Source organism: Camelus ferus, chromosome 14 (genome assembly GCF_009834535.1).
Source record: "Camelus ferus isolate YT-003-E chromosome 14, BCGSAC_Cfer_1.0, whole genome shotgun sequence".
NCBI lineage: Eukaryota > Metazoa > Chordata > Mammalia > Artiodactyla > Camelidae > Camelus > Camelus ferus.
In genome coordinates, this window is record NC_045709.1 from 14,072,830 (window position 1) to 14,097,461 (window position 24,632).

At 41.6% G+C, this 24,632-nt stretch overlaps 3 protein-coding genes across 5 annotated transcripts in view; 2 read left to right on the forward strand and 1 right to left on the reverse strand.

Moving 5' to 3' along the window:
• Window positions 1-11,444, forward strand: part of ALG5 (ALG5 dolichyl-phosphate beta-glucosyltransferase) — a 37,143-nt gene extending 25,699 nt beyond the window's left edge. The window contains exons 7-9 of one of the 2 annotated variants that reach the window (XM_032496286.1): window positions 2,281-2,432; window positions 9,112-9,197; window positions 11,223-11,444. In XM_032496286.1, coding sequence (XP_032352177.1) covers window positions 2,281-2,432; window positions 9,112-9,197; window positions 11,223-11,338 — 354 coding nt within the window. In that variant the 3' untranslated portion in view covers window positions 11,339-11,444. The remainder of the gene's footprint in view (window positions 1-2,280; window positions 2,433-9,111; window positions 9,198-11,222) is intronic. The other variant, XM_032496285.1, reaches the window with a different exon arrangement.
• Window positions 7,972-22,640, reverse strand: LOC116668688 (serine/arginine repetitive matrix protein 1-like). The gene is made up of 6 exons (XM_032496802.1): window positions 22,528-22,640; window positions 18,742-19,810; window positions 18,557-18,642; window positions 17,837-17,935; window positions 12,218-12,334; window positions 7,972-10,123 (listed from the first exon to the last, which is right to left on the reverse strand). The coding sequence occupies exons 1-5, from the start codon at window positions 22,638-22,640 to the stop codon at window positions 12,313-12,315; spliced, it is 1,389 nt and encodes a 462-aa protein (XP_032352693.1). The 3' UTR covers window positions 7,972-10,123; window positions 12,218-12,312.
• SMAD9 (SMAD family member 9) overlaps window positions 19,134-24,632 on the forward strand; it is a 52,582-nt gene continuing 47,083 nt past the window's right edge. Inside the window, exon 1 of one of the 2 annotated variants that reach the window (XM_032496282.1) lies at window positions 19,134-19,273. The gene's annotated coding sequence lies outside the window, so the exon portion shown is untranslated. Of the gene's footprint in view, window positions 19,379-24,632 lie in introns of both variants that reach the window. The other variant, XM_032496284.1, reaches the window with a different exon arrangement.

The following is a 24,632-nucleotide window of genomic DNA, read 5'->3' on the forward strand; positions in this document are numbered from 1 at the left end:
CTTAAAAGTGTTCATACGCCCACATAACAGTTCCAAGAGTGATGTTTACATTCTCTCAGTGTTCTCAAGTTTCTCACTTTTAAAGGACTCAAAATATAATCCATTACTGTTTGATGTCTTTAGATTTTCTTCGAAGAGTCTCTGCTTAAGCCTTGGGACTTCTTATTAACTTCTTATTTTAAGATAATAAAATTATCAGTCAGTGTTAAATTTCACCTGAATTCCTTGTTTACATTTCGTAAACATTAAGGATTATTGTTAATATTGAAGTAGCAAATGTCTTTTTCTTCTTGTTTTTAAATATCTGCTCTGTATGACTGTTAGTTTCATGTAACTATGTCCAGCCCATAATATGTTTTTAGATGTCTTCTAATTTTAAGATATTTTGCCAAGTTTTAAAAATTAAAGAAAGATTCCTCTGTAGATTATATTTTTATGCTTTTAAATATGTTAGAAATCAAATAAATTAAGGTCTTCATATGAGCTCCACATTTACTTTTTAAAAAGTAGCCATCATCCTAAAACAAACAAAAAACCTTCTATTAACGTCCAAGCCAAAGCAGTCATGAATATTTTTATTTGGTAACTAGTAAGCTCATCTAAATCACACTGAAAATCATCAAGGAGAATAGTTTATAGGTATTATTTTTCTACCTTTTCATTTTTATTTTTCTATCTTTCAATTGTTTGTTCCTTTCCTAAGCATAAATGCTCTTTTGGAGGTTTAATCAGCCAACCAATATTTATTGGAAATATTTTAAATGGAAGGCACTGAGCAAGCTGTGAGATTCCCACAGTATTTTTAAGATGAGGTTTCTGCCCTACCTACTTAGAGGTAAGACATATTTACATCAAAACATAACGAATGATTCCAGGTGATAAATGAGGAGTGCTAGATCTTTTCAAAAAGTGTGTTTTAATACCCTGTAGATAAGTGTTTTATTCTTCCTTCCCTTCTTGCCTTGTGCAATACACAAGTGAAATTGTGGTCAGGAAGTGGAAGTGAGTTTTCAGGTCTTTCTCCCTTATTAAATGCATTCATTGAGTTTCTGTTACCAAACACTTGGCTAAAGGCTTTAATATTATCTCATTTAATCCTTACAGTAACTTTGTGAGGCAGGCATTTTCATTCTAGATGAGGAAAGTGAGATTTAGAGAGTGGAAGTAACTTGCTCAAGGTCCGCCTGCTCATTATTAACGGAGCCAGGACTCAAATACAGGTCTGCTCAGTTCAGGGCTTTTTCTCCTGTGTCATCTTACCACTGTTGAGTCATGGTTCTTTCTGTGCCATGGGGGTAGAAAAAGCCATGCGAATGAAGAGTGATGCTAAAGATTATAATTATGAAAAACAAAAGCCAAAAGGAGGAAGGGACCTTTATTTACTAGTATGAGATAGTAAATATTCTACATAGAGTCTTACTGGGAGGCTCATTTGCATAGGTCATCTGTCATTCCATGTGTGTATTACCATAATTATGGAAGATTTTAAGCTATTTTTTTAATTCTATATAGGGAAGTCTTGAGTACAGTGATGACTAATGATCTATTATTCTTATGTTTTAAAGTTTGCAATGGTAGTGAATAATGGCACTATGTCACATTACTGCTAATAACAAGATTAATCACTGTTAATAGTAGTGAATACTCAGGTAGGATTAAAGACTACTTAAGTTAAATATCCAAAGTATTAAAGAACTTAATTGTTAAAATGTATTTAATCAGATATCTGTCAGACTTGGAGAGACTGGGTTTTTGTTTCAGGCTCCTATCTAGTCCGTGGCTTTTGTGACCTCTGCTGTCTCTCTTCTGTCAGTATTCTCATTAGCCAGGTATCGAACTTCAGGTTCAAATCTTAGTGTTTTGTTTTTCCAAGGTACCCTGGTAATTCACCTTTTTTGAAACTGAAATATATTTGGGCAAGGAGGCACAAAATAGAAGGGGAATGAAACATTCTCCTTGCTCAGAGCAACCCCAGACCTGCTTTGTTATGCTTCTGGCAGAGAGCATCCCTTAGTCTCACAGGTAATGTGATTCCTCTTGTCTGACTCAGCCTCCAGGAAGCGAGTAACTACGTCCTGGCCCCACAGCCCAGCTCTGAGCAGTAGGCATCCTCAGTTTCTAGAACAGACTTTGCCAGCGCAACTAATGGAACAGTGGCATTCATATGTAGGATCTACCCAGGGAATTCAGTATTAAGATGCAGTTGTCTGCAGCCAAGTGTTTTCAATGTCTCCTTTACAGATAAATGGAAAAGTCATTTCTATTTTGTCTTTGTTTCAGCGTTCTTACTTCCGTACTCTTCTCATGTATGGGTTCCACTTTCTGGTGTGGTTCCTTTGTGTCAGAGGAATCAGGGACACACAGTGTGGGTTCAAATTATTAACTCGAGAAGCAGCTTCACAGACGTTTTCATCTCTACACATCGAACGATGGTAGGTTCCTAACCAGAATGTGTATCTTCTTATACAGCATTTTTCCAGGTAACGAGAGGCAGCCCCATGTTCTCATAATGAACATCCAGGTATAAACAAAATTGACACTTACATATGTAAACTTAATCTGTTATTTTGAAAATCTAAAACCAAACATAGGGTATAAAGTTATGTATTCACTGTAATTGTAGACAGTATAAATTGAGAGGCATGAAAACATCCTGTTTCCTTAAGTTTCCTTTTTTTCCTTTGAAGATAAAAAGAAAAGCTCAGAAATATCAAAGCAAAAGAAGGAACCCATTTTTTCTTCTTTCCTTTCCTTTCCAGGAGTACGTTCCCTCTCCCACCTAAGACCAGCCCTTCGACCTCTGCATCCCCTTCCACCTCCTAAGAACCCAGTCCTGTACTTTCTCTCTTGTGTATTCAGCCTTTTCCCTCAACCACATCTTTCCCATCAGGTTTTAAAACAAGTGTAAATTTCTCTTGCCATTAAAAATACCCCTCTCCGTTGACACCCCCACCCCAGCACCCTCCAGCTCCAGCCCTCTTTCCTTCCACAGTCAGCCTGTTGTGGGAAGAGGGGTCTGCAGGCACTGTTTCCACCTGCTCCCTGCCCACTCACAGCCCACCCCTCCTCCCGTCTGAGCCTCTAGTTAACCTTAAGTCAGTGAATCCCTTGGTCATGTGTAATATGACCACTCACTGTCTTAACCCATCCACAGCCTTCAGTACTTCTGAGCTCTCTCTCTCGGAACACCCTGTTCCCTCGGTCTCTCTTCGTCCCAGACCTCACCTCCGCTGTCACCCTGTACGGTGAGTAACACCGTCACACGGAAGCCTGAAACCGTGGGGTCGTTCCGACCTTCCCCCACGGCCCCTCCACATAGCCAACCCGCAACGAGGCCTGTTGACTTGAGCTTTTATGTCCCTTCATTTCTCTTCGTCTTCACCACCATCCGGGACACCATGTCCTTTGCTGCAGCCCAAGGGGTCTTTTCAGAGACTAAAAGTGATCAGTCAAGAGCACCTGTTCTTTGACTCTTTCAGTGGCTTCCCATTGCCTTTCCGTGCTTTCCCAGGGCCCTGAAGGGATACAGATGGGCAGTGTAGTATCCATTGTATGCTCTCACCCACCTGAGTCTCCACGTGTGGACTCTTCCCTTCTCCCCAGCCCGTCCCTCCGTCAACCTGCCTCACTCTCCAGACGAGATCACGCCCCCGGTTACACGCTGTGTCGCACCATAGCCTTTCCTCATAGCACCTGCCACCTCTGTAGTGCTTTATCTGTAATGTTTCTCCACAAGAGCAAGAATCCTGTCTGATTTTGCTTACTAGTACATCCCGCTGTCTAAGAGAGTGCCTGGCACGTCGCGGGTCCTCGGTATATATTACTGAAAGAATTAATACATACTTAGCGCTGGTCCTGGTTCTGTGTGAATTCTCTTCGTGGTGGGAGTCTGCATAACAGTTTCAGGAGATGTTTTTATAATCTGTGACTTTCATGCATCTATTTGCAAAGATCAGTTCTCTCTCTAGAAACAGATGTCATATAATCCTCCCAAATAACTTTAAAGAAACTACACTTTCAGAATTAAAATTATCAGACATGTTTTTAAATATTTTTTCCTAGACTAAAAATTTTTAAGTAAGGTATATTTGGTCTTCAGATTTAGATACATGTTTCTATTATGTTGAAGAATATAATATACTGATAGTTAATGGACTCCAAAATCAGAGAATCTAATTTAAGAGGCCACTCTAGAAGTAAAGCCCTCCCTCTGCATGAGATATTTTTTAATCAGCTATTATGAACAGATCTAGAGTCAACGAACTAGGTTTTTGTAGTTTGAAAGGAAGGATTTAGAAATGGCGAACATTAGGGTTAGCGTTGATAGCTGAAAATTAGGGTTAGTAACTTAAAAAGCATGAAGTTTCCTTGTCAGGGTTGTTCTAAAGCAGCATTGTCCAATATAAATGTAATACGAGACAAAAATGCAAGCCATATATGTAATTGTAAATTTTCTCGTAGCCACAATTTAAAAAGTAAAAAGAAAGATGAAATTTATTTTAATACTGTATTTAACGCAATATAAACATAGTCATTTCAGCATGCACTCGGTATGAAAAAATACTGAGCTATTTTATATCCTTTTCTTTGTACTATGGCTTCAAAGTACAGTACATCTCAGTTCAGACTAGCCACATTTCAAGTGCCCAGTAGCTATGGTATTGTCAGCACAGTTCTAGGGTTTTACGGGGTTTTTTTTTAAGTTAAAGAGCATGCTTTTATTTTTTTCTTCTTTAAATTTTACGTTCATGTGCATGCTTTTTAGTTATTTATGTGCTATTTGATTGACACAGCATTAGCGTGACTTAAAATTTTAGCCTCTCATGTCTCTCTTTGGGATCCACTGACATTTATCTTGTGCCCATAAAGGAGACACACCCCGTACGCATGTATCATCAGCCTGACTAACAGTAGGTACCCTTCACCATGGAAATGTTTCTTCTGTTGTTTTTATTTAAACATCTCTGTTCCTGCACTTAAATTAAAAAAAAGACTAAAGAGCAGATTTATTTTTTCTTATGCAACGTAAGTTTTAGAAACCAATTTGTGCATCTGCTCATTTCCATGTAAGTGTCACCTTAGGTTTTTTTTTCCAAAGGACTTACTTGAAAGATTCATTGAAATTTTTCCCACAACTTTCAGGAAATCCAAGGCAAGTAGGGTTATTAGGTGTTAGAAAACATCAAGGAGTATTGCTGAAATTACAGGCATCCCTTTGATTCAGAATTACAGCCCTTGAACATGGGTAATGTTAAATGTTAAATATATATATATAATCTCCATCTTCCACATTGTACTTCACCTAAATTTTTTCCATTTAATGTTAAGGTATAATTTGACCTAATTTATGAGTAATTTTTAAAGTGGGTGGGTTTTTTTGAAATATATATTTTTTCCAATGAACTTTTTAAAGTCCGTGTGTTATGTTTATAATTTAAAGTCATTCCACCAGGCAACAAGAAAATGTTGTCTTTTGCCCCATCTCCTTCCACACACACCCCCCGTTCCTACTCCCTCACCATAGTCACTTTCGTTTCTTTACTGTGTGTCTGTGGCGTTTGCTTTCATATTCAGAAGAGTGGGTCCGCATGGCTTTCTCAGTTTTTCAGTTTTAGATATTACTTTCCAAAATAGGAAATCAGTGGATAAGTATGTCGTTCTCTTGAGCTCCTAATAGAGTTTTAAGATAAGGTTTGCTTAGATCAGTGCTGATTGTTCTTGCTGGGTGAGGAGAGCTCAGATCTGAGCCGTGGCATGCCAGAGGATTACAGGACCGTTCTCGTTGGACTTTCTGTTTTCTTAAAGATAATAACTATCTGGAATTTTCTGCTGGCATTACTTAGCCGGATCTGACTCTTACTCTGGCTCACTCTCCCTCAGGGGCATCAGTTCCATCTTCTCCTTGGGGATGTCTCATCGCCTCTGACCTTCCTAGTGGTTTCTGGCCTGCACAGCCCCCGTGCTGGGTCTGGTTCTCCTTGGTTCACACCCCATTTTAGTGGAGCACATTCTTTCTTGAACTCCCTAAGACTGTGAGGAACTGCGAGACCCTGCATGTGAAGACGTGTTTGCCTTCTGCCCTCAGGCCTATTTAACAGTCAGCTGCAGAAAGAATTACAGGCTGGAGATCTAGCTCCTCCGGATTTGGAAAGCACTGCTCTGTTGTCTTTGGCGCCCAGCGTTTCTGTGGAAAAGTCCAGTTCTGTAGATAATCTAATCTTGGTTCTTTGTCTGTGGCATGTTGTTTCCACCCGGCTTTGGAAGCTTTTTTCTCCAGAAGGTTTTGAAAGATCATGATTCAAAGACTTAATGTAGCTGTTTTTCATGCGTCTGTTGAGTACTCGGTAGGCCCCCTAACTCTGGACACCTAACATGGCCTGGAGCTCTGAGAAATGTCCTTTAGTCATTTCTGTGACATCTACTCTCTCTCTTCTCTTACAAAACAGATGTAGAACCTCCCTGCTGATTCCATGACTTCATCATCCCTGTTTCTCTTCTTTTGAGATTTCCTCAACTTTATCATCCAACCCTCCTTTTGAATTTTTATTTCTGCTATCCAAATTTCAGCTTCTGACAACTCTCGTATTCCAGTATTCATTTTCCTAAATCTGTTCTTGTTTCATGCCTACAGGATCTTCCACTACTTCTCTTAATGTCTTGTTTAAAACTTTGACATTTCTTCTTTCCTTGTATTGTTTCTGTTGCTCCAATTTTTTTCTTTATGTTTGTTTTTATCATTAAAGTTTATCCTCCAGTATCTTTTACCATGGCACCAAAAAGCTCATCAGGGTCAGAGAACTCTGACCCACTGGTGGACTTCACTGCAGATTAAACTGGCGGGGCTGTTTTGTGTGGGTAACTCCCAGCTGTCATTATGTTTTGGGCTGGTCATTCTCACTAAAGAGGGATCCTTCAGTCTCCTGCCCAGCAGACATGAGCCTTGCCAGCATTCACAGAGCTAACTGGAAGAAAGGAGAATCTCAGACAGATTTGCAGTGGGTCCTCTGGTTTGCAGCCCACCTGCACCCCTGCTTACAGAGTCACTTGAGGGCCCTGATGCCTGAGCCTCTGGGGGACCCCGTGGTGCCCATTAGCCTGCTCGGGCATCTCCCACTGTCACTGTCCACTTTCCCTAGTCACCACCTGTCCAGCTGCCTTCCAGCTTTCAAGTTTTTTTTATTACTATCGTCCCTCTTCTTTCTGGTCTTGTATGTTTATCCCATCGTTTTAATGTTAGTGGGACATCAGGAGGGAGCAGTACAGCATGCGTGTGTCTGCCGTGTTTCACAGTCTCAGCACACCCTTCGTTCTTCAGAAATGTATCTGTTTGCGAGGCAACAGCTGTATCAGGAAGTGAGTAAAGAAAACACGGTGGCTCTGCCCTCCCACTTTTGCAGAAACCCAAAGAGTCAACTTAGTTGGAGAATAACCCTTATGCTGCTCCTCTTTATTAGCATGAGGTTCCATACAGAAGTACCTGGTATTTTAATTATAAAGTTTGCTTCGGTAATGGATTGGTTTCTTATTTATAATATGGTGCTGTGAACTGCTGTGTTTTGTTTTGATAAACATCTCATGTCTTCTAACATGTTTAAGGAGAAGATACAATAAAAACAATAGTTTAGGAATGAATAGCCCATTCAGTTTTTTTTTTTAATATAAACTAATTTCAGTTAATCAATGTTTTTTTCTCCCACTCCTTTTCATTCATCATTCTTACATTTGGTGTTTTTGATAAGTCTGTACCAATTTCCTCAGAAAAATACTTAATCTAGGTCAGAGTATTAAACATCATTAGAACTAACTCAGCAGCCCATTAAGTAATTTTTTGTTTTTGTGTTAAAGGAGAGTTTTAAGGGTTAAGTACCAGGCTTAATATTTGAATTATTTCCTTTCATGAGTGTCACAATTCTGCTTAACGGAAGTTTTACATAGTCCTTTTAGAAACACAAAGAACACTTTTGTAGATGGTTTTATCATCTTAAGTAAATATTTTATTAGGATAAGAAACAGCATTAAGTGTTTTAAAAAATAGTTTTCATACTGAATTATCCAAACACTTGGGATTTGAACTAGTTGCATAATGGATGGTGGTAATATTGTGGCCAAGAAAACAAAACTCCCCAATTCAGATTATCTGGGATCAGGTAATTACATAGAAGTAGATCTTAGGCATCTCCTTGTCCGTGCTATTATTTGGAAACCAATCCCTGGAAGTTTGAAGTGTGTTCCATGCAGTCCGGAAAGTTGGGGGTTAATGACCTAAGGATGAAAGCAAAGCAGTGGAAGCCTTCAGTGCTCTCGGAGACAGGATTCAAAAGTGTTAAGGAAAGCAGTTTCGACCTAAACCCAGGGGCTGACTGAAGAGGAGCTTTAAGAAGGAACCTTTCACAGGTAGAAGGAAGGCTGAACTGGAATTCAGACTAGAGATGATTTCAACAGTGTACGTCAGAGTGAGACAATACATCTAATTCCTATGTATGTGTTCAGTTATACCCAAAGGGCATTTCAGACTAGTCTGGACTGGCTTCCCACTTCCGCAGCTGCTGGCACTGTGCCATCCAGTACAGCACTGGGAAGGGAAGAGGGGAAGACAGGCCACAGGGGCCCTGTATTGAAAAAGGAAACCTTGACGCTTTCATGGTAGGAGAACGTAATCAAGGAACTCTAAAGGGATTGAGACCGTCTTTCCTAGAGCTTCTCAGAGTTCTGTTTTATGAGCTCTCTGAATCAGCTGAAAATGCTGTCAGTTCTTTATCTGGGGCTAGTTAAGGCTGGGATTTGAAAACCATCAATCTTGAAAATTTCCAGGATTAAATTTTCTCTTGGAGCCCAAGTGGCCATTTTTACCTCTCAGAGTTTCTGAGTTGTGATTGAAACACCGTATTTCTCATTGAAATGTTATGCAGTGGCATGCTAAATTATCTTACTTGCCTTGAAGCTACTGAACTACTTAGCTTTTATTTGACCTGATGTTTATCTGACCTTCACTTTTACAATACAAGCTTTTATATCTGCCATGTAAGCTTCTGTAGAACATGCCAAGGGAGAGATTTAATTACACTCTATTTGTCTTTTTAAAAATAGGTATCAATGTATTTTCTATTCCAGGGCATTTGATGTAGAACTGCTTTACATAGCACAGTTCTTTAAAATTCCAATAGCAGAAATTGCTGTCAACTGGACGGAAATTGAAGGTGGGTCTATTGTTCATGTTACGGCTGATCTCAAGTGGGGGAGGACGTCACACAATACAGTTGTCCAATAAAGTCGGCTGCCTTTAATGTTTCCCCTGCCCCCATCAGGGCCTGCTCAGTTATCCTGACTCCGAGAAGCAGTCTGTAGAGAGTACTGCCTCTAAGCCCCGCCACCCTCCACCTGGCTGCCTTCTGTATGGCTTTAGTCTCTTCTTAGGGTCTTCAGCAGGCCTCCTAGCTTGCACGGGGAATTCAGTAAAACTTGTACAGTAGACAAGATCGTGGTGATTGCAGGTTACAAGCAAGGTTGATAGTCTTGAGATAAACTTTACTGTTTGCAGTAGCATTTTTTTTAGTATTATTTCATTACTCCATGAATATTAATTGAGTACCTACAAACCACTATGCAAAACTAAATAAGAAACTATAGTTTTTACTCCAAATGTCCACAGTCCATTCACAGCCAGTTTTTAACTGGCATCTGTACATATATCCAAAAATGTAAAGCTGTCTAAGATCTCTAGCAATGTGAAATTATCTAATGTCCATTCAGAAAAGCTTAGATAGCTCTCGCTGTGTAGAATTTAAAATATATTCTGGTTTTCTCTGTTGCTTGCCTTAGAATGCTCCTAAATTAATTCACAGCGTGGCAGTGGTTCGCTGGAGGCTTTTTCAAAGTCACTTCTTTTCCTGCAGTAAGCAACCTCAAATGTTTACGGACAGAAAAAGGTTAAGAATGAGACTACATAGTCCAGAACAAATTCAGGCTCTTGGAGTCTTGCTGAATCATATTAAGTTTACAGAAATTTAATCTCCACAGTAGCAGCCTCGATCAAAGGGGCCTGGGAGGTGGGTGAAAGGATTGCTCAGACGCATCATGATCACTCCATTGATCTGTCTGTGTTGATCTCTGCCCAGCGGAGACTCTATGGGAAGTTGAAGTGGGGAAAAGTCAAAATATGTTTCATTTTCTATCATTTTCTCATTTGCATCTCTCAGATTGTTGAGTATTACATTTCCTTAGCTGGCACTCAGAGAGCAGTTTGTGTCCATCACCCCCAGCCCCCTCAGCTGTGTACCTCCCGAGAGTGGGGCTATCCAAAACTCACAATGTAGATCTTCCCAAGTTTCATTTCACTTCAGGGTGTTTTGTTTTTTTGTTTTTAGAGAAACCACTCACTTTGGCTTTGAAGATGTTTAATTCTTTTGTCCATGATTTAAATAAAAGTAAGGTGGATGTGTTAACTTGATTGTGGTAATCATTTCACAGTGTATACATTTATCAAGTCATTACATCGTACACTTTAAAGATATTTCAGTTTTATTTGTGACTTATACCTCAGTAAAGCTGGGGGGAAGAGAAAGAAAAAGAGAAAGAAGCTAGAGCATTTGGGCTGAAATCTGGAAACTGCCAGTGATTAGTCCTGTGGCCTTGACTGTGTCACTTTACCAGCCAGCACCCCAGTTACCTGACCAGTGGTTAGGGAGGCTCCACTCCCGACTGACTGAAAAAAACAATTTCCAGGGGTAAAATCAAAGAAGGTAAGATCTTAAAACATGTTCAGGGAGGTAGATGTTGCGTCGTCCACTGGGCTTGCTTGGCATGTTGCCATTTGACAACCACTGGACAAGAAGATGGCCTAGCTAAATGTATTTATTTTCTCTGATTGAGAGTCTTTGGTAGAATTAGAATAAAAGCTGGTTTTTGTCTTGGCCTTCTTGTTTCAGATTATTAATCTATTCTGCTTGTATTTTACTTGTATTATATACAGGGGTGTACCTGATCATAGTACGTAAGACTGAAAGGCAGTACGTGAAACATGAAGATTTGCTCCCCCCAAAATCATTTTTAAATGTGCACATGGAATTAAATGTTTAACAGACACACATACATAAGATAAATAACATAAATTAAGGTGACTAGAAGCTCACAAAGGTCATGTAAACCGATGTCTACAATACAGTTTTAAACCGTTACGTTTTCTCCTGAAAACATATTTATTTTTAATTATTTTTAAATCACAGGTTCTAAATTAGTTCCATTCTGGAGCTGGCTACAGATGGGCAAGGACCTACTTTTTATACGACTTCGATACTTGACTGGTGCCTGGAGGCTTGAACAAACCAGGAAAGTGAATTAGGTTATTTGCCATCTTTGATTGTATTCTTACGCATCAGTGTCACATTATTTCACATTATTTCATTTTAAATTAAAATTTTAAATAAAGCTGGAATAAATCAATGCCATTGTCTGCCTTTTGATAATTTTAAAGAATTTACTGCCAGAAGTAAAAACTTTTATACCTCTTTTTGGACAAAAAAAATTTTAAGGTGTTTTTGTAACAAAAGTCAGATTTTTTTTTTGCTTTAGCCATTTTGTGTATTTAGATTAATTATCATTATGATTCTGAGAAATATACTTTTTAAACAGAAGACAGAAGCAATTATTCTTACTCTCAAGTGCCTATATAATTCTTGCAAACTGAAATATAAACCACAATCATGTAACAATGTTCAGGGATTTAAAAATAAAGTTAGCAAATGTTTAAATATACACAAATTTATCAATATTAAGCCCACTTGACATTCTGTAAAATTCTAGGAAATTATATATTAAAGGAAGGATACAGGCTTGTTCACAAAGGTATCCACTTTCTTGTAGTCTTATTTATCTCCCTCCTAATTTTATGTATACTCTTCTCTGCTGGCAACCCTTCCCTCTTGAGTTTATGTTAATAAAAATTGCAAATTCTTTATTGAAAAGAGAAAGTTTATAATACGAATAAATGTATTTACTTAATAACATCAGAAGCCTGTGTTTTTGAGAAACTAAAGACTAATCAAGTAGCAATTATAAAACAGTGAACCCCTAAAAATCAGAATTAGATTGTTTCTGATGTTTTAGAGAAAGTAGAAATGATAACATTAACATTTATTGAGTGTTACCCATGTGCCTACCACTATTCTAATGCCTCTCCTAACTTACAGCAGAAGAGGAGACCGAGGCACAAAGGGGTTACCTGCCCAAGGTCACACAGCTCGGAAACGGTGGAGTTGAGATTCTAGCCCACCTGGTCCAGATCCAGGGCCTACACTCTTCAGTGACTGCGATACTTCAGTTTTTCAAGGTCTGATAACTGGGATATGTAAATAGAAAGTGTCAGAAGTACATTAAATACAACATTTTAGAGACAAGATGTAGAAAAGTAAATATGCTAAAAATGACTCCTCTCCAGGAGTTTCAACAGTGATACTATCACATCTGCATTGGACAGTAAGCTCCTTGAAAACAGAAACCATTTCTTACTCAAATTATTCCCAGGGTTCTCTCTCTGTATGCTGTATTTTGCTATATTTTCTTTATTTGACACTCGTCCCAAGATCACTTGATATAGTGACAGAGTGTTCTACATGTGCAAGCAAAACAGATCCCTGCCCTCTGAGAACTCCACATTTTAAGGGCCTGATACCTGTAAGTCTCACCTGTAGAACCACGTGGCCATACACGCCTGGAAGTGCGCAGCCCATCTTCAGCTTACTAGTGGGTTTCATCCAAGCCAGTTTATAAACCAGTTGTTTGGAACCCAAAGGCTTTTTCCCATGAAAATAGTATCAGGAAGAGCAGCCTGCAAAGTGTCCCTGTAACACATGAGCTACTCTGTACCAGCCTGCAGTAACACCTAACCACGCTTTGCAGCACCATTTCTGCGGAGAAATTGTTTTTCATGTTCCAAGTGGAAACTTTTCACCAGGGAAATACTTTTCCCTGTGGCCTCTAGGAATCCCAGTGAAAACTCACACAAATCAGCAGTGAGCTTAAACTTCCCTGCAGCCTCCGTGGAGGCTGTAGGCAACTTCCTCCCCACCAGGGAGGATCCGACAGAGTAGGGAAAAGGCTCCAGCAATAATCAGTGGCAGCGTGGGAGTCAGGGAAACCTGCTTTCAGTGCTGCATCAAAAGTAGACAGTCCCTGGTGGGGAAGTTATAGTTCAAGTGGTAAAGCCATGCAAGGAGGTCCTGGGTTCAACCCCCAGCACCTCCAAAAAATTAAAGAAGAAAATATATCTTACAGATCATTCATTCATTCCATCATTCTCTCAGTAAGTACATACTGAATGCCTAGCTTCACACTGCTAAGCCCTGGGGATACCAAAAGCCTGCTACTGATCCTAGGTCAGGATCTGTTCCTCTATTCTCTTCTCCTAAGTCATCTTCATACATTTAACAAGTATTTGATGAGCGTCTGCTGTACACCAGGCACTGTTTTAGGTGTTAGGAGTAAACAAGGACAACATCAGGCACACCTCTCATTCTCTTACAGATTTCAGTTAATTCAAGGAGACAGACATTAATCAAGTAATTAAATATAAGTCAGTTTGGAACAGTGTTGGTTATGAATGAGAGACAGGCTCTAACCAAGTCAGAGAGGACCAAGAAGGCTTCTCTAGGATGTGACACTTGAGCTGAGATCTGTAGGAAAAGTAGGTGTTAATGAGACAAGGAAGTGAAGGAAAAGCCTAATATGGTGGAGCTCAGGTGAAATTTGAATTAGACGTTACCTGTTCTCTTCTTTTTATGTGTTGCATTTGTTCACTTATTTAGTTAATTTGTTCAAAACCTGTGGGTTTCTTAAAAGCAGCAGAGGCATCAAAGAATGAGGATCAAATATGTCACCAAAAATATGGGCAACAAAGACAAAAACAGGCAAATGGGACAGCATCAAACTTAAAAACTTCTATGCATCAAAGGAAACAACAGCGTACAAGGGCAACCTGCGGAATGGGAGAAAATACTTGCAAATCACATACCTAATAAGGGGTTATTCTCTATAATCTACAAGGAACTCCTACAACTCAACAAGAAAAGCAAATAACCAGATTAAAAACTGGGCAAAGGATATGAATAAACAGTTCTCCAAAGAAGATACACAAAAAGCCAACAAGCATATGAAAAGATGTTCAACATCACTAACAGTAAGAGCAGTGCAAACCCAAACCACAGTGAGATATCAACTCACACCCACTGAATGGATGGCCACTATCAAAAGAACAGAAAATAACAAGTGTTGGCCAGGACGCAGAAAAACTGAAACCCTTGTGCACTTCACATTCCGGTGGGAACAGAAAATGGTGCAGCCGTAGGGAAAACAATATTGACGTTCCTTAAAGACCGGAAAACAGAACTACTGTGTGACCCAGCAGTCCTACTCCTGGGTACACACCCAAAGGAATTCAAAGCAGGATCTCAAAGAGATATTTGCACACTCATGTTCACTGCAGCACTATTCCCAATAACCAAGAGGTGGAAGCAACCCAAATGTCCACTGAATGATGGATGGATAAAGAAAATGTGGTCCATACATACAATGGAATACTACGGAGCATTAATAAGGAAGGAAACCTTGCCACATGGTACAACATAGATGAACCGAGAGGACGTTACGCTAAATGAAATGAGGCAGTCACAGAAAGACATATACAGAATGACATCACTCATGTAAAGTATCTAAAACAGTCAGAATCATAGAAATAGAAAGTGGAAAAGTGGTTGCCAAGAGCTGAGGGGGAAAGTGGAGGGGTAATTACTGTTTAGTGGTTACGGAGTTTCAGTTTTCCAAAATGAAAAAGTTCTAGAGATATGTTGTACAACAATGTGAATATATTTACCGCGTCTGAACTGTACATTTAAAAATGACTTAAGATGATTTAAAAAAAGTCAGTCTCATCTAATCGCTAAATAGCATGCTACCAAGCAACAGTTTGAATGAATGGATGGATTTAATTAATTCCAAAAGTAACCTAAAGTTAACTAAAATAATAAAGACGTATTTCAAAACTTTTTAAAAAATGAGGATCAAAAAAAGTCACTGAATTATTAATTGAAAGGTCACAGTGACCTCTGAGAATGTTAGAACAGCACTGAAATCTAACAGTGACGATGGAAGGCAAAAGCCAGATTGGGGGAAATTAAGAAGCTGTGGGTTACAAGGAAGAGAAGTCAGATAAAAACCACGCACTGAGAAGTTTGACAGTGGGAGAAAGGACAAATATTACATGGATTTGGGGAAGAGTTTTGCTTCCCTGAGTTAAGTAAGCTCTGACTTGATTTAAGTAATGATCTGAGTTACTGTTTCTCTCTTATAGAAAAAAAGAGACTCAAATGGACTGGAGAGAGGGCAAAACTCAAGAGGATGCAAACTGCTAGTCAAATTTCACTCACAAATGTTTTCTTTGGCTTGGCTTTAAAAAAAAAATTCTTAGCAAAAATCTTTAATTCTAAGATTTTTCCATAAAAATCTGGATATTTTTTATCCCTTGAAACTCCAGCCCCATTCTCACATGGCAACAACTTCTGGAGCTGCATACCAGAAGATCCCTTTAGAAGGGACATTGCTCTCCAGTCCCCAAACTTCATCATTCTATCTCTCCTGGTGACTGACAGTCCCTGCATGGTCGCCAGCACTGTTGGCAACCCCATTGTTTTTCTCCCTTCTTTGATTCTTGATTCCTCCAGTTGTTTTTTTTTAACCAAATTCTATTGATCTTTTTCCCTTCACAGTGTTTATAAAATGCATCACCTCCCACCTTTTCTATAATCACACACTGTCCTCTCCAGACAATGTTCACCTCATGCCTAGATGGTTGCAGGGGCTTCCTAATTGGTCCCCTACCTCTTGTCTCTTAAAACTTTTCTCCACCACCCACTTCCACTTTACAGGCTGTAGATTTTTCTTCTTCAGTGTCACTACCCATGTCACACTCTGCTCAAACACTTTGCAATTCAACTTCAAGTTCCAGGAAGGCAGTGAGGTGTAATGGTTAAACGCCTGGGCTTTGGAGTCAGGACGACTGGAGTTTGAATTCTGAGCTGGACACCTGGGGACATTTTGTTATGCCTCCCATGTTCCCTAACTGAAGCGCAGATAGGAATTCTCATCCCAAAATGTCGTGAGTGTGAAACAAGATGCCGTGCGTCAAGCAGGGCCTAGTCCTGGCAGCAGGACTCTCACTACAAGAGACAGAGCTGTCACTCTGCCACTAAACCAAGAGGCTCTAGCACTCCCTTGTCACAAACCCAGGGCATGCATTCGGTGACGTCCGTCCTTCTAACATTATTTTTCTTATTTATCCAAGTAGTTTGACAGTTCTCTAGAAAAACTGAGATTTTTCATACTCAAAACCTCAAGGAATTCTGCACATAGTTGGCATTCTGGGCTCTTTATGATCATGCAGACTGTGCCTGCATCCGCACGTCTGGCCAAGGGGGCTGGATGAAACGGAGCCTCAGGGTCAGCACCCACAGAGCTACACCCACCGAGGTGGTGGACAGTTGGCGGAGGCGGGCAGTTCCTTTGGCTATCTGGGTGGTAGCCATTCATACTCACGTCTCGAACTGTAGCTGAATTACACCTCCATGGAGACCTCCCTGACACCTTCTGTGCCCCCAGCCCTAGTGACACATGAAGTTGTATGAGAACCAATGGTCTGTGTGTCTCTCCTAGTGACACCCAGGTGACTGAGGGCTCTGTGTTGATACAGTTGGTCCAGACACCTGCTACTTAGGAAAGCATTCAATACTGGTTATGGAATGAACGATGGCTCTTAAAGGAAAGTTTGGGGTTGGGGAGGGGACAGAAAAAGTGCAGAGCTGAGACAGAATTACAGATGAAAGGTAGAAAGGAGACCAGAAGTGGGAGAGGTGTGTAGGCAGCAATTCCAGTGGCTCTGAGTGGAACCATTATCACACTGGATCAAAAATAAGGTAGAACAGTTGCACAAAGAAGAATCTTCCCATCTGTGGATTACTACAGATTTTGTCACAACCGTGTCCTTATGTTGAGCATGTGACAAGTGAAAAGAATTGACCCTCTCATGGGTAAAGAGGATGCCTTTCCTACCACTGCTTCATGGACTGCAGAAGCTCACATTCTGCCAAGTTCTTATAATTCAGAAAAGATGGACCTTGTTTTGCTGTGGTTTTCAGGTCTTGAACCAAAATTTTACTGGCGTTTCCACCAAATCACACCCTGTGACTGTCTCACCTCTCATGTGATTCCCATTATGTAGTTTTTTGGTGGAAGTTCAAACAAGAATAAAATTGCAGCCAATCAAGAAATCAAGAGGGGAAAAATAAAGCAGAGTGTGGATTTCCTATTGCAAGGATTTTCAGCTTCTGAAAAATGGAGTGTCAACACTGAGCCTTCCTTCCCAGAGCAGGCATTTTCTCCATCTTCAGACTCACCAGATCTTATTGTTCTTGGGTATAAAGGATTAACCTTCTACACTACCTTTGAGGGATAAGTGAGGTATTGTATAAATGACAGGCTGACTTCTAAATGCCAGAATTTCCTGGTATGTAGATGGGGGTGTACAGATAAAGCAGACTGCATACACTTAATGAATCTGCAAATCCAAGTCCTGCCAGAAGCCCAGAGAATTCTGTGAACTTGAAAAAAGTCTGTGTCAGAAGCCCAAGCCAGCACTGAGAAGTTATAATTTCTTACTCTGTTGTGTCCTCTGCATTGTGTAATGCACGTAAGCAAAGGAAGCAGCGGCTGGGTCATTCCTTTTCTTAATAACATTAAAAAAAAAAAAAAAGTAAACCACATGGTATCAATTTTGAGAACCGAATTAGTTTACCTGCAATAAAATGCACAGCCAGCACAATCTGTAGTTCTTAGCAGTCCGAAGGTTTCCTGGAGTTTCACACCCAGAGCAATCCCAAACTTAACACCTAGCCTGGAGCAGAGGAAAATGGGCCAGGTGTAGAAAGGTGATTTAAATTTGAGTTTAAAGTTCTACCACAAATGCTGGGGGTTGTTTTGTTTTGTTTTGTTTTGTTTTTCACAAATACTGTTTTAAACATGGTCATTCACTGCTCAGCAACAGTATGATAATACGAACGTGGCATCAACCACAGGAAGAAAGTGCAGGGCTCTGAGGACGAAAAAGCACTTAAATTCATGGCCTTGCATTTCAGCGGTATCTAGGCCTTTTGCAGGACTGATTCCTCTACATACAGGACCAAAGTGAATACTCTCCCGTGTGGCTTTATTCTATTTTCATCTCTGCAGTAAATGCCTTTTCTATGAAGAAATGCTGCCTGCTGTGGACTCAAAGGCCATCAGTATGTTGATGGAAGGCCCACGCGATTTCTGAGTGGGTTAAAGGAGTCCACATTAATCTCAAAAGGCCGTGAGCAAGGAAGGTTGGCCATTAACGTTGCTCAGTGCCCGTAAATTTGTTTCTTTATTAGATTAGATAACAGTATATATTATATGCTAGGCTGTTGAGCAAATAAATAGGGGTAAGGAAATGACAATCCACGAAATTATGTGACTAGTTTTAACCACCACTCACCACTCAGTGAGGAGATTCTCTTCTGCCTGTGCCCCTGCAGACCAGTTACTCCGGCGCTGTCGGTGGGTGTAAAGATCTCCTTTACTCTGCAAAGCAAGTAAGAAACAAACAGCAAGTAAACAGCAACCCTCAGGGCCCAGAAACCTGTCAGAAAGCCGCGGCGGGGGAGGGGGAGGGTTCCAAACCGATTTGTTGGTCCTGTGTCTGTGGTTCTGGTAGCAGCCTTCCTCGGGCCTCCGGCTCCAGGTGGAGGCGGGAAGGCTCAGGGAGGCGGGGGAGCCCCGCGAGGCGCCCCGCGCTGGGAGGAACCTCCGCACCGAGGGGGCTCGATCGCGGACGGAGGAGAGCCCGGGGTCTCTCAGGAGCACGCGGACGCAGCCGGGGCTGGGCGCCTCCGCCGCGCGGGCCTCCCGGTGCACGTGGCCGCGGGGCGGGCGGCGCGCGCTCTCCTCGGCGGCTCTGGGAGCGGCCAGGGCGCGCGGCAGCGGCGGGCGGGCGGGGGCGGGCCCGCGAGCAGGGCTCCTGGCGGCTTTCCAGGTCGGCGCACTAATACGGGCGATGAGGCTTCGCGGCTCCAGTCTGACTGACGCCGGCTGGGGCCGCCGCCGCCGCCGCCGCCGCTGCCGCTGCAGCCGCTGTCTCGGTCCCCGCCGCCGCCGCCGCCGCCGCCGCCGCCGCCGCGGGGCCCTGCAGGCGCTGGGCGCGCGCAGCCAGGCAGTGAGTGCGCGGCTCTCGGAGCGGGCGGCCGGGGGACCCTCGGCGGGGGCGGGGGGGCGGCCAGACCTGGGGCGGGGGCAGGGATGAGTGGCATCGCGGGGACAGGTAAGAGATGCCCTCCCCGGCGCGTGCTGGGCGCGAGCGTGTGTGGATGCGTGTGCGGCTAAGTTTTTCTTCCACAAGGGACGTCTTGGAGGCTCTTCGGTGTGTGGCTTGGCTCTTTGTACTCTCCACCTCAGTACTTCTTGGTGGAGCCTGTTTGGGGTGGGGCAGGGTGGGCGAGGGGCCGCAGGGGACCGCTCTGGGGAGGTGGCAAAGCGCCTTCCTCGTGGCTGCAGTGGCCCGGGCAGCCCGCACCTGGGATCTGTCGGAGGATGCTTGTCCCGCGGCGGGGGTGCGGGCGGTGCGGGGCTGTGGCCTCGGGGCGTGGGCAGCGTTGCGCGCTCTCTGTCCGTCCCCGGGCTGCGCAGCGCGCGGGGGCCGAGCACGGAGGACGGGCGACGTGGAGACCCAGACTTGCAGCTGAGTAACCGTTTGCTGTGGCCGGAGGTGGTGGGGAGGACAGTGGAGTAATCGGGCTGGGGGTATTAATTGTGACTCAGCTGGCCTCCCTGGCCTTCTATTTCATTGGCTTTTTTACTTTGCTTACCTTTGAGGCACGCGAAGTGAGAAAAAAAAGTTAGGAATATTGTCCCAGTGTTTCTGGGCTAGCGCTTGGATTGTGTTGGGAGCTGGGGTGTTTGTCTTTTCCTTCGTCTGCCATTCGGTGCCAGCTCTCCGCAGAGGGGAGGGGAGCGAGGTGGGGAACAGATACAGGAGACTAACTGACGCCAGCATTGTGATCGGAAGGAGGAGCGCGGGGCGGGGTGGGGGGAGCATTTTTATGGATGGCTAATCGCTGACAAGTCTTCCCGTTACTATTCCTTCCTCCGCCCACCCTTGACGGTGGAAATTTGAAATGATAGTTTAGAAATACTCTGTTGTCTTGTTTCTGGGCTGTATCTGGTACTTCTGAGAAATAACCTGCAAATGATGTAAATCTAGTTTGGAATAAAATTGCACGTAAATTCTTTACCCAGTATTTCACGGTCAGATACATACCCACCGGACACTGTGGATTGCTTTTAATTGATTCAGTTTACAAGTGCCATTTCAGTGGCTTGCCAGATTTCTCGGATGATCTTTTGGAAGCATTGTTGAGCAGGAATAATAGAGTATAACTGTAAAGTCATGAGGCATTTGATAATGCTACTTCCTTGGCCATAGCTGAGCCAAGCATCTGGGGCATCCTTCTGAGTGAGTGACATGTTAATCCTCAGGCCTGTCTTCTGCCTCGGGATTCCTGTCAGTACGAGGGAATGCCGCTGGATGTTTACATTTTAGAGATGGTGATCTATATTTAATAAAGGAAGTAAAAGTAAAGCCCAAACACATTCTTCTAACTCCAAATAGACAGTTTGATAAGTAAGTTTCCCTATGTTTGTAGGAAACCATGAGCAAGATTTTGGACCGCTTTCAAGTTTGTGGTTATCCAAGAAGGACACTGCAGATAAGAAAATGATGTAATCATTCAGAAATAAGGAGCATTTAAAATATATTATGATGGAAGTTTCAAGTAATATATCAGGAAAATAACTTTTAGTGGTAATGATCGCCTTCACTGATGGTATAAGACAACTGTGTTTAGCAGACAGCCTTCAGCCTGTTCATCTATTCTGACACAACCAACTCCCATTTTTATGCTTGACTGGCTATCTTTGTCAGAGCTGTTTTATGCTTGAGCTCTGTGGTTTCAAGCTATGTTTAAGAGAATGCCAACATGTTCCTGATCTGTGCAAACTCATTTTTATCAGGACGATGTTTGCTAAAAATCAAAGATATAAACAAATCTTAGGTTAAACCTCTAAGTACTTTGCAATTTTCACATCTTTGTCATTGCTCTTTTAAAGTCAGCAAGAGCTATTTGACTTTTCTCCCTTTTTTAAAACTCTTTTACTTATATACCCCCAGTTAATGAGTAATCAGAAAATGTTCACAGATGTCAACTACTGTGTCTCTGATTGCCAAAGACCATGGAATGAGAAGGAGGAGATGTTTCTGTTGTTGTTTTTAGTGAAATATTGCTACGGAGTCTAGAAGCAATAAACAACTGGCAAATCTGTTTATCCGTTCCAATCGTGTGGTCAGTTGGAGGAGGGAAAAAAAATCTGTCGAGAAATTATTTCGTAAGGATTAAAATATTCAATTTCAGTTTTACAAATAGTTTAATTCTTTTTAATAAGAGTGCAATTTCCTTTGCCGTATTCGGAGAGCTGGTGTTTAATAAGTGGTCACTATAGCACTTAGGCAACTAACTAGTTTATACCTGCCATTCTCTCTGCAGTAAATAAAAGCAGTTTCATCATGTTTGCTTTAATATGTTGGAAATAATATCCACAAAATATACCCTGATATAAGGGAGGGTAAAGAGTATAAAGAGAAAGAAGATTTTTTTTTTAATTTGCAAAACATGCTGTATTGAATTTTAAAGGTCTCACCAAGCTTAGTGCAGGCTTTCTGCTTTTCACTTCTGACATTTATGGAGGAATTCAGAAACAGGGAAGTGTCCAGAATAAAACAGTAAATGTAGCAGTACATTGAAGTCATGAATCTCTTCAAGTAGTTGTAATTCTAGGCTGTTGGATTTATATTTCCTTGGTTACTGTTGCCACTGAAAAGTTATTCTAAAGGAAAAAACAAAAAAACAAACAGTAAATTCATGAGTAGTTATAACAGTATAAGCTCTTTTTTCTGTTAACTTAGTAAATGTTCATGTTATGAGTAAGGGCATAACAAAAAATAAACAAGTATCCCTTGGCCATAAATAACCTTTTAAATTAAATATCCTTATAAATTTTGTCTCTTAAGAAACATGTGCTAACTAACGTTTTTAAGATTTCAAGATGTTTGTTAGTGTTAGACGCCGTCAGGCCGGTGGACTCTGGGTGTTACTCTTGCCAGTGGACCACGGACCATGTCCTGTCAAGTCCCACCCCAAACCATCCTGAACACCACTCACTGCTCGTGTCTGCTGTCAGCCTTGACCCCAGACCACTTTTCCAGGCTTATCCTCCCACTCCTTCCATGTTTTATGCTGCAATTAAAGAATTGTGATTTCCCGTGCATACCCTGGCTCGCCTCTCACTCTGCACCTTTCCTCCCACCAAGGCCTAAAGTGCCTCCCCTGCTTCCCCACCCCGACGCAATCCACAGACCTGTTAGCCTCTCGCTTAGCTTTTAGGGCCCTGTCCAGCGCTGCTGCCCCCCAGGGCACATGTGTCCTGCTCCGAGGACCCATGGCTCTTGGCAGTTTGCGCTCTTGCCACATCTTGTCTGGTACTAAATTATTCATACGCTAACTTCTTTCTTCTCCGAAGATCCTTTCCAGATCTGAGAAGTAAGGGACCTGTTTTCTCTCTCTTTTTTCATTGCCTTCATGCCAACCACACAGAGCCCTGCCCAGGGCTCAGTCAATAAATACGAATTAAATGACACATCTTTCACTGAAGCCCTGATCTCTTCTGAAATAAAACCTAGAGAGGAGTTTCCCCCATTCAGTAGGTCTTAACAGTCCATCTTTGGAGAATCCTGTGTTGAGCTTGAGCTGAGGGCTTGTTAAGAGGCTGTGGAGAGGGCGCCCCCAGCCCAGTCCAGCCCAGCCCAGCCCAGTTAAGCCTCTTTCTCCTGAATATTGCGGCTGAAGCATTACAGTCAGGAAAGCTTCTATGATACTCTTATTGCATTAGCCATTTTCTGTATCAGATTCACTAAATACACAATGGAAACCATTTAGCCAAAAAAAAAAAAAAAAAAAAGGCAGATTTTTAACGTGATACAGCTACCACAATGAAACTCTAATTCAATTCCACAGAAAATTGCTAATGCGATATGCTGACCCCCTTCCCCCCCAACCAGTAGCCACAGAAGAATTGATACTGGTTTTAATGTGTATGTTTCAAACTACGCTCACAAAAGAAAAACCAGATTGGTGCTGAGATGAGCTTCTGTTGTGGTCAGGTTGGATGTATAGGGGGGCTTGTTATCAGCCTTGTCAGAGAGCTGAACCTCACTGTCGTGCCTTGCTCATTGTATTACCTAACAGAACTAAATCACATCTTAACAGGCATCATATTCTGTTAAGTAATTCAGAATTAATAGAGTTAATATAATGTAAAAATACAATCTGTGTATAAATGTCATGCCTGTACAATATAGATAATTATACAGTTTTAATTGGGAAGTCTAATCAACTAAAAAACCGTTTTCTGAGAATCAAAGAGACTGACATAAAATTTAAATGCAAAACTTATAATGAAAACACGTAAATATTAAAAAATTATAAATGTATGCGTATGGAGCCATATCACTTCAGAAGTCCTGAACACTGAAGAGATCCTGGCTCTCCCCCTCATTCCCTAACCCATATTTAATTCAAAGACAGAAATTTAACCTATGAAATCAATGTAAAGTTAGCCCTACAAAGTTCTGATTTTCCCAAAAAGACACTGAATTTCTTTTTTGGATGGAAATACTAAATATCAAAAAATCTCTCTTTCTCTCTCTATCCTGATTAGCTGATATCACTGGTGGGTTATTTTTATATATGAATTTTTCCCTTGGGGAAATTTAATACTTCATGTGGGATCACTTCCTTGCCCCCTTTTTCAGATTTAACTTTGAGGGACCATAAATAGGAGATGTGTATTCTTCAGTCATGAGATGGGTTTAGCACTGCAACAGTGAAAAGCTGTCTCTGATTTACAAACACTGGGATCATGCTTTTTTCTTTGCTAAGAATCTCATGTGAAAAAACTGGAGTTTGGAGGAGGAAGGAGAAAGAGTAGGTAATTGAAAGGTTTGTGCGTGAGAACAGTTGAGGATTGGGGACACCTAAGCGTGGGCAAGGGCTGCTGCAGAAAGTAGGTTGGCAGATGCCAAAGGTGGCAATCACCTATTTGGGCTAATTTGGTATTAAAAGCCACCTGTACTAGAGGTTGAGAGGGTCTTAGCGGGCTGGCCACGGAATTTATCAGCATTGAGAACATCGTTTCTATAAGAAAATGAATTCCAATTTCCAAATGACTAGACAGAAATGAACACCACTTGTTCAGAAAGTGGGGCCGCCAGGGGTTAATGACATGAAAGATGATTACCAATGATGAGAGATTCTTAGAAGCCAATGCATGTGAGAAAACTGTGTTAAGCTAAGAAAATTTCAGGTCCCGAGTGGTTTTCCTTCACTTGTTGATGCATTTTATTATTCGTGCCCTGTTTTCTGGTGGTAGTAGAATTTCATTTTTAGGAGCAGAAGTTGGATGAG

What these genes read in the sequence shown, in the direction of transcription:
- LOC116668688 (XM_032496802.1), bottom strand. Translation starts at nt 22,640, where the DNA reads ATGTGGCAAGAGCGCAAACTGCCAAGAGCCATGGGTCCTCGGAGCAGG. An exon ending in GACACAGGACCAACAAATCG is followed by an intron (nt 18,643 to 18,741) that starts GTTTGGAACCCT and finishes CTTGCTTTGCAG; the next exon opens with AGTAAAGGAGATCTTTACAC. An exon ending in GGCTGTGCATTTTATTGCAG is followed by an intron (nt 12,335 to 17,836) that starts GTAAACTAATTC and finishes TACATATCCCAG; the next exon opens with TTATCAGACCTTGAAAAACT.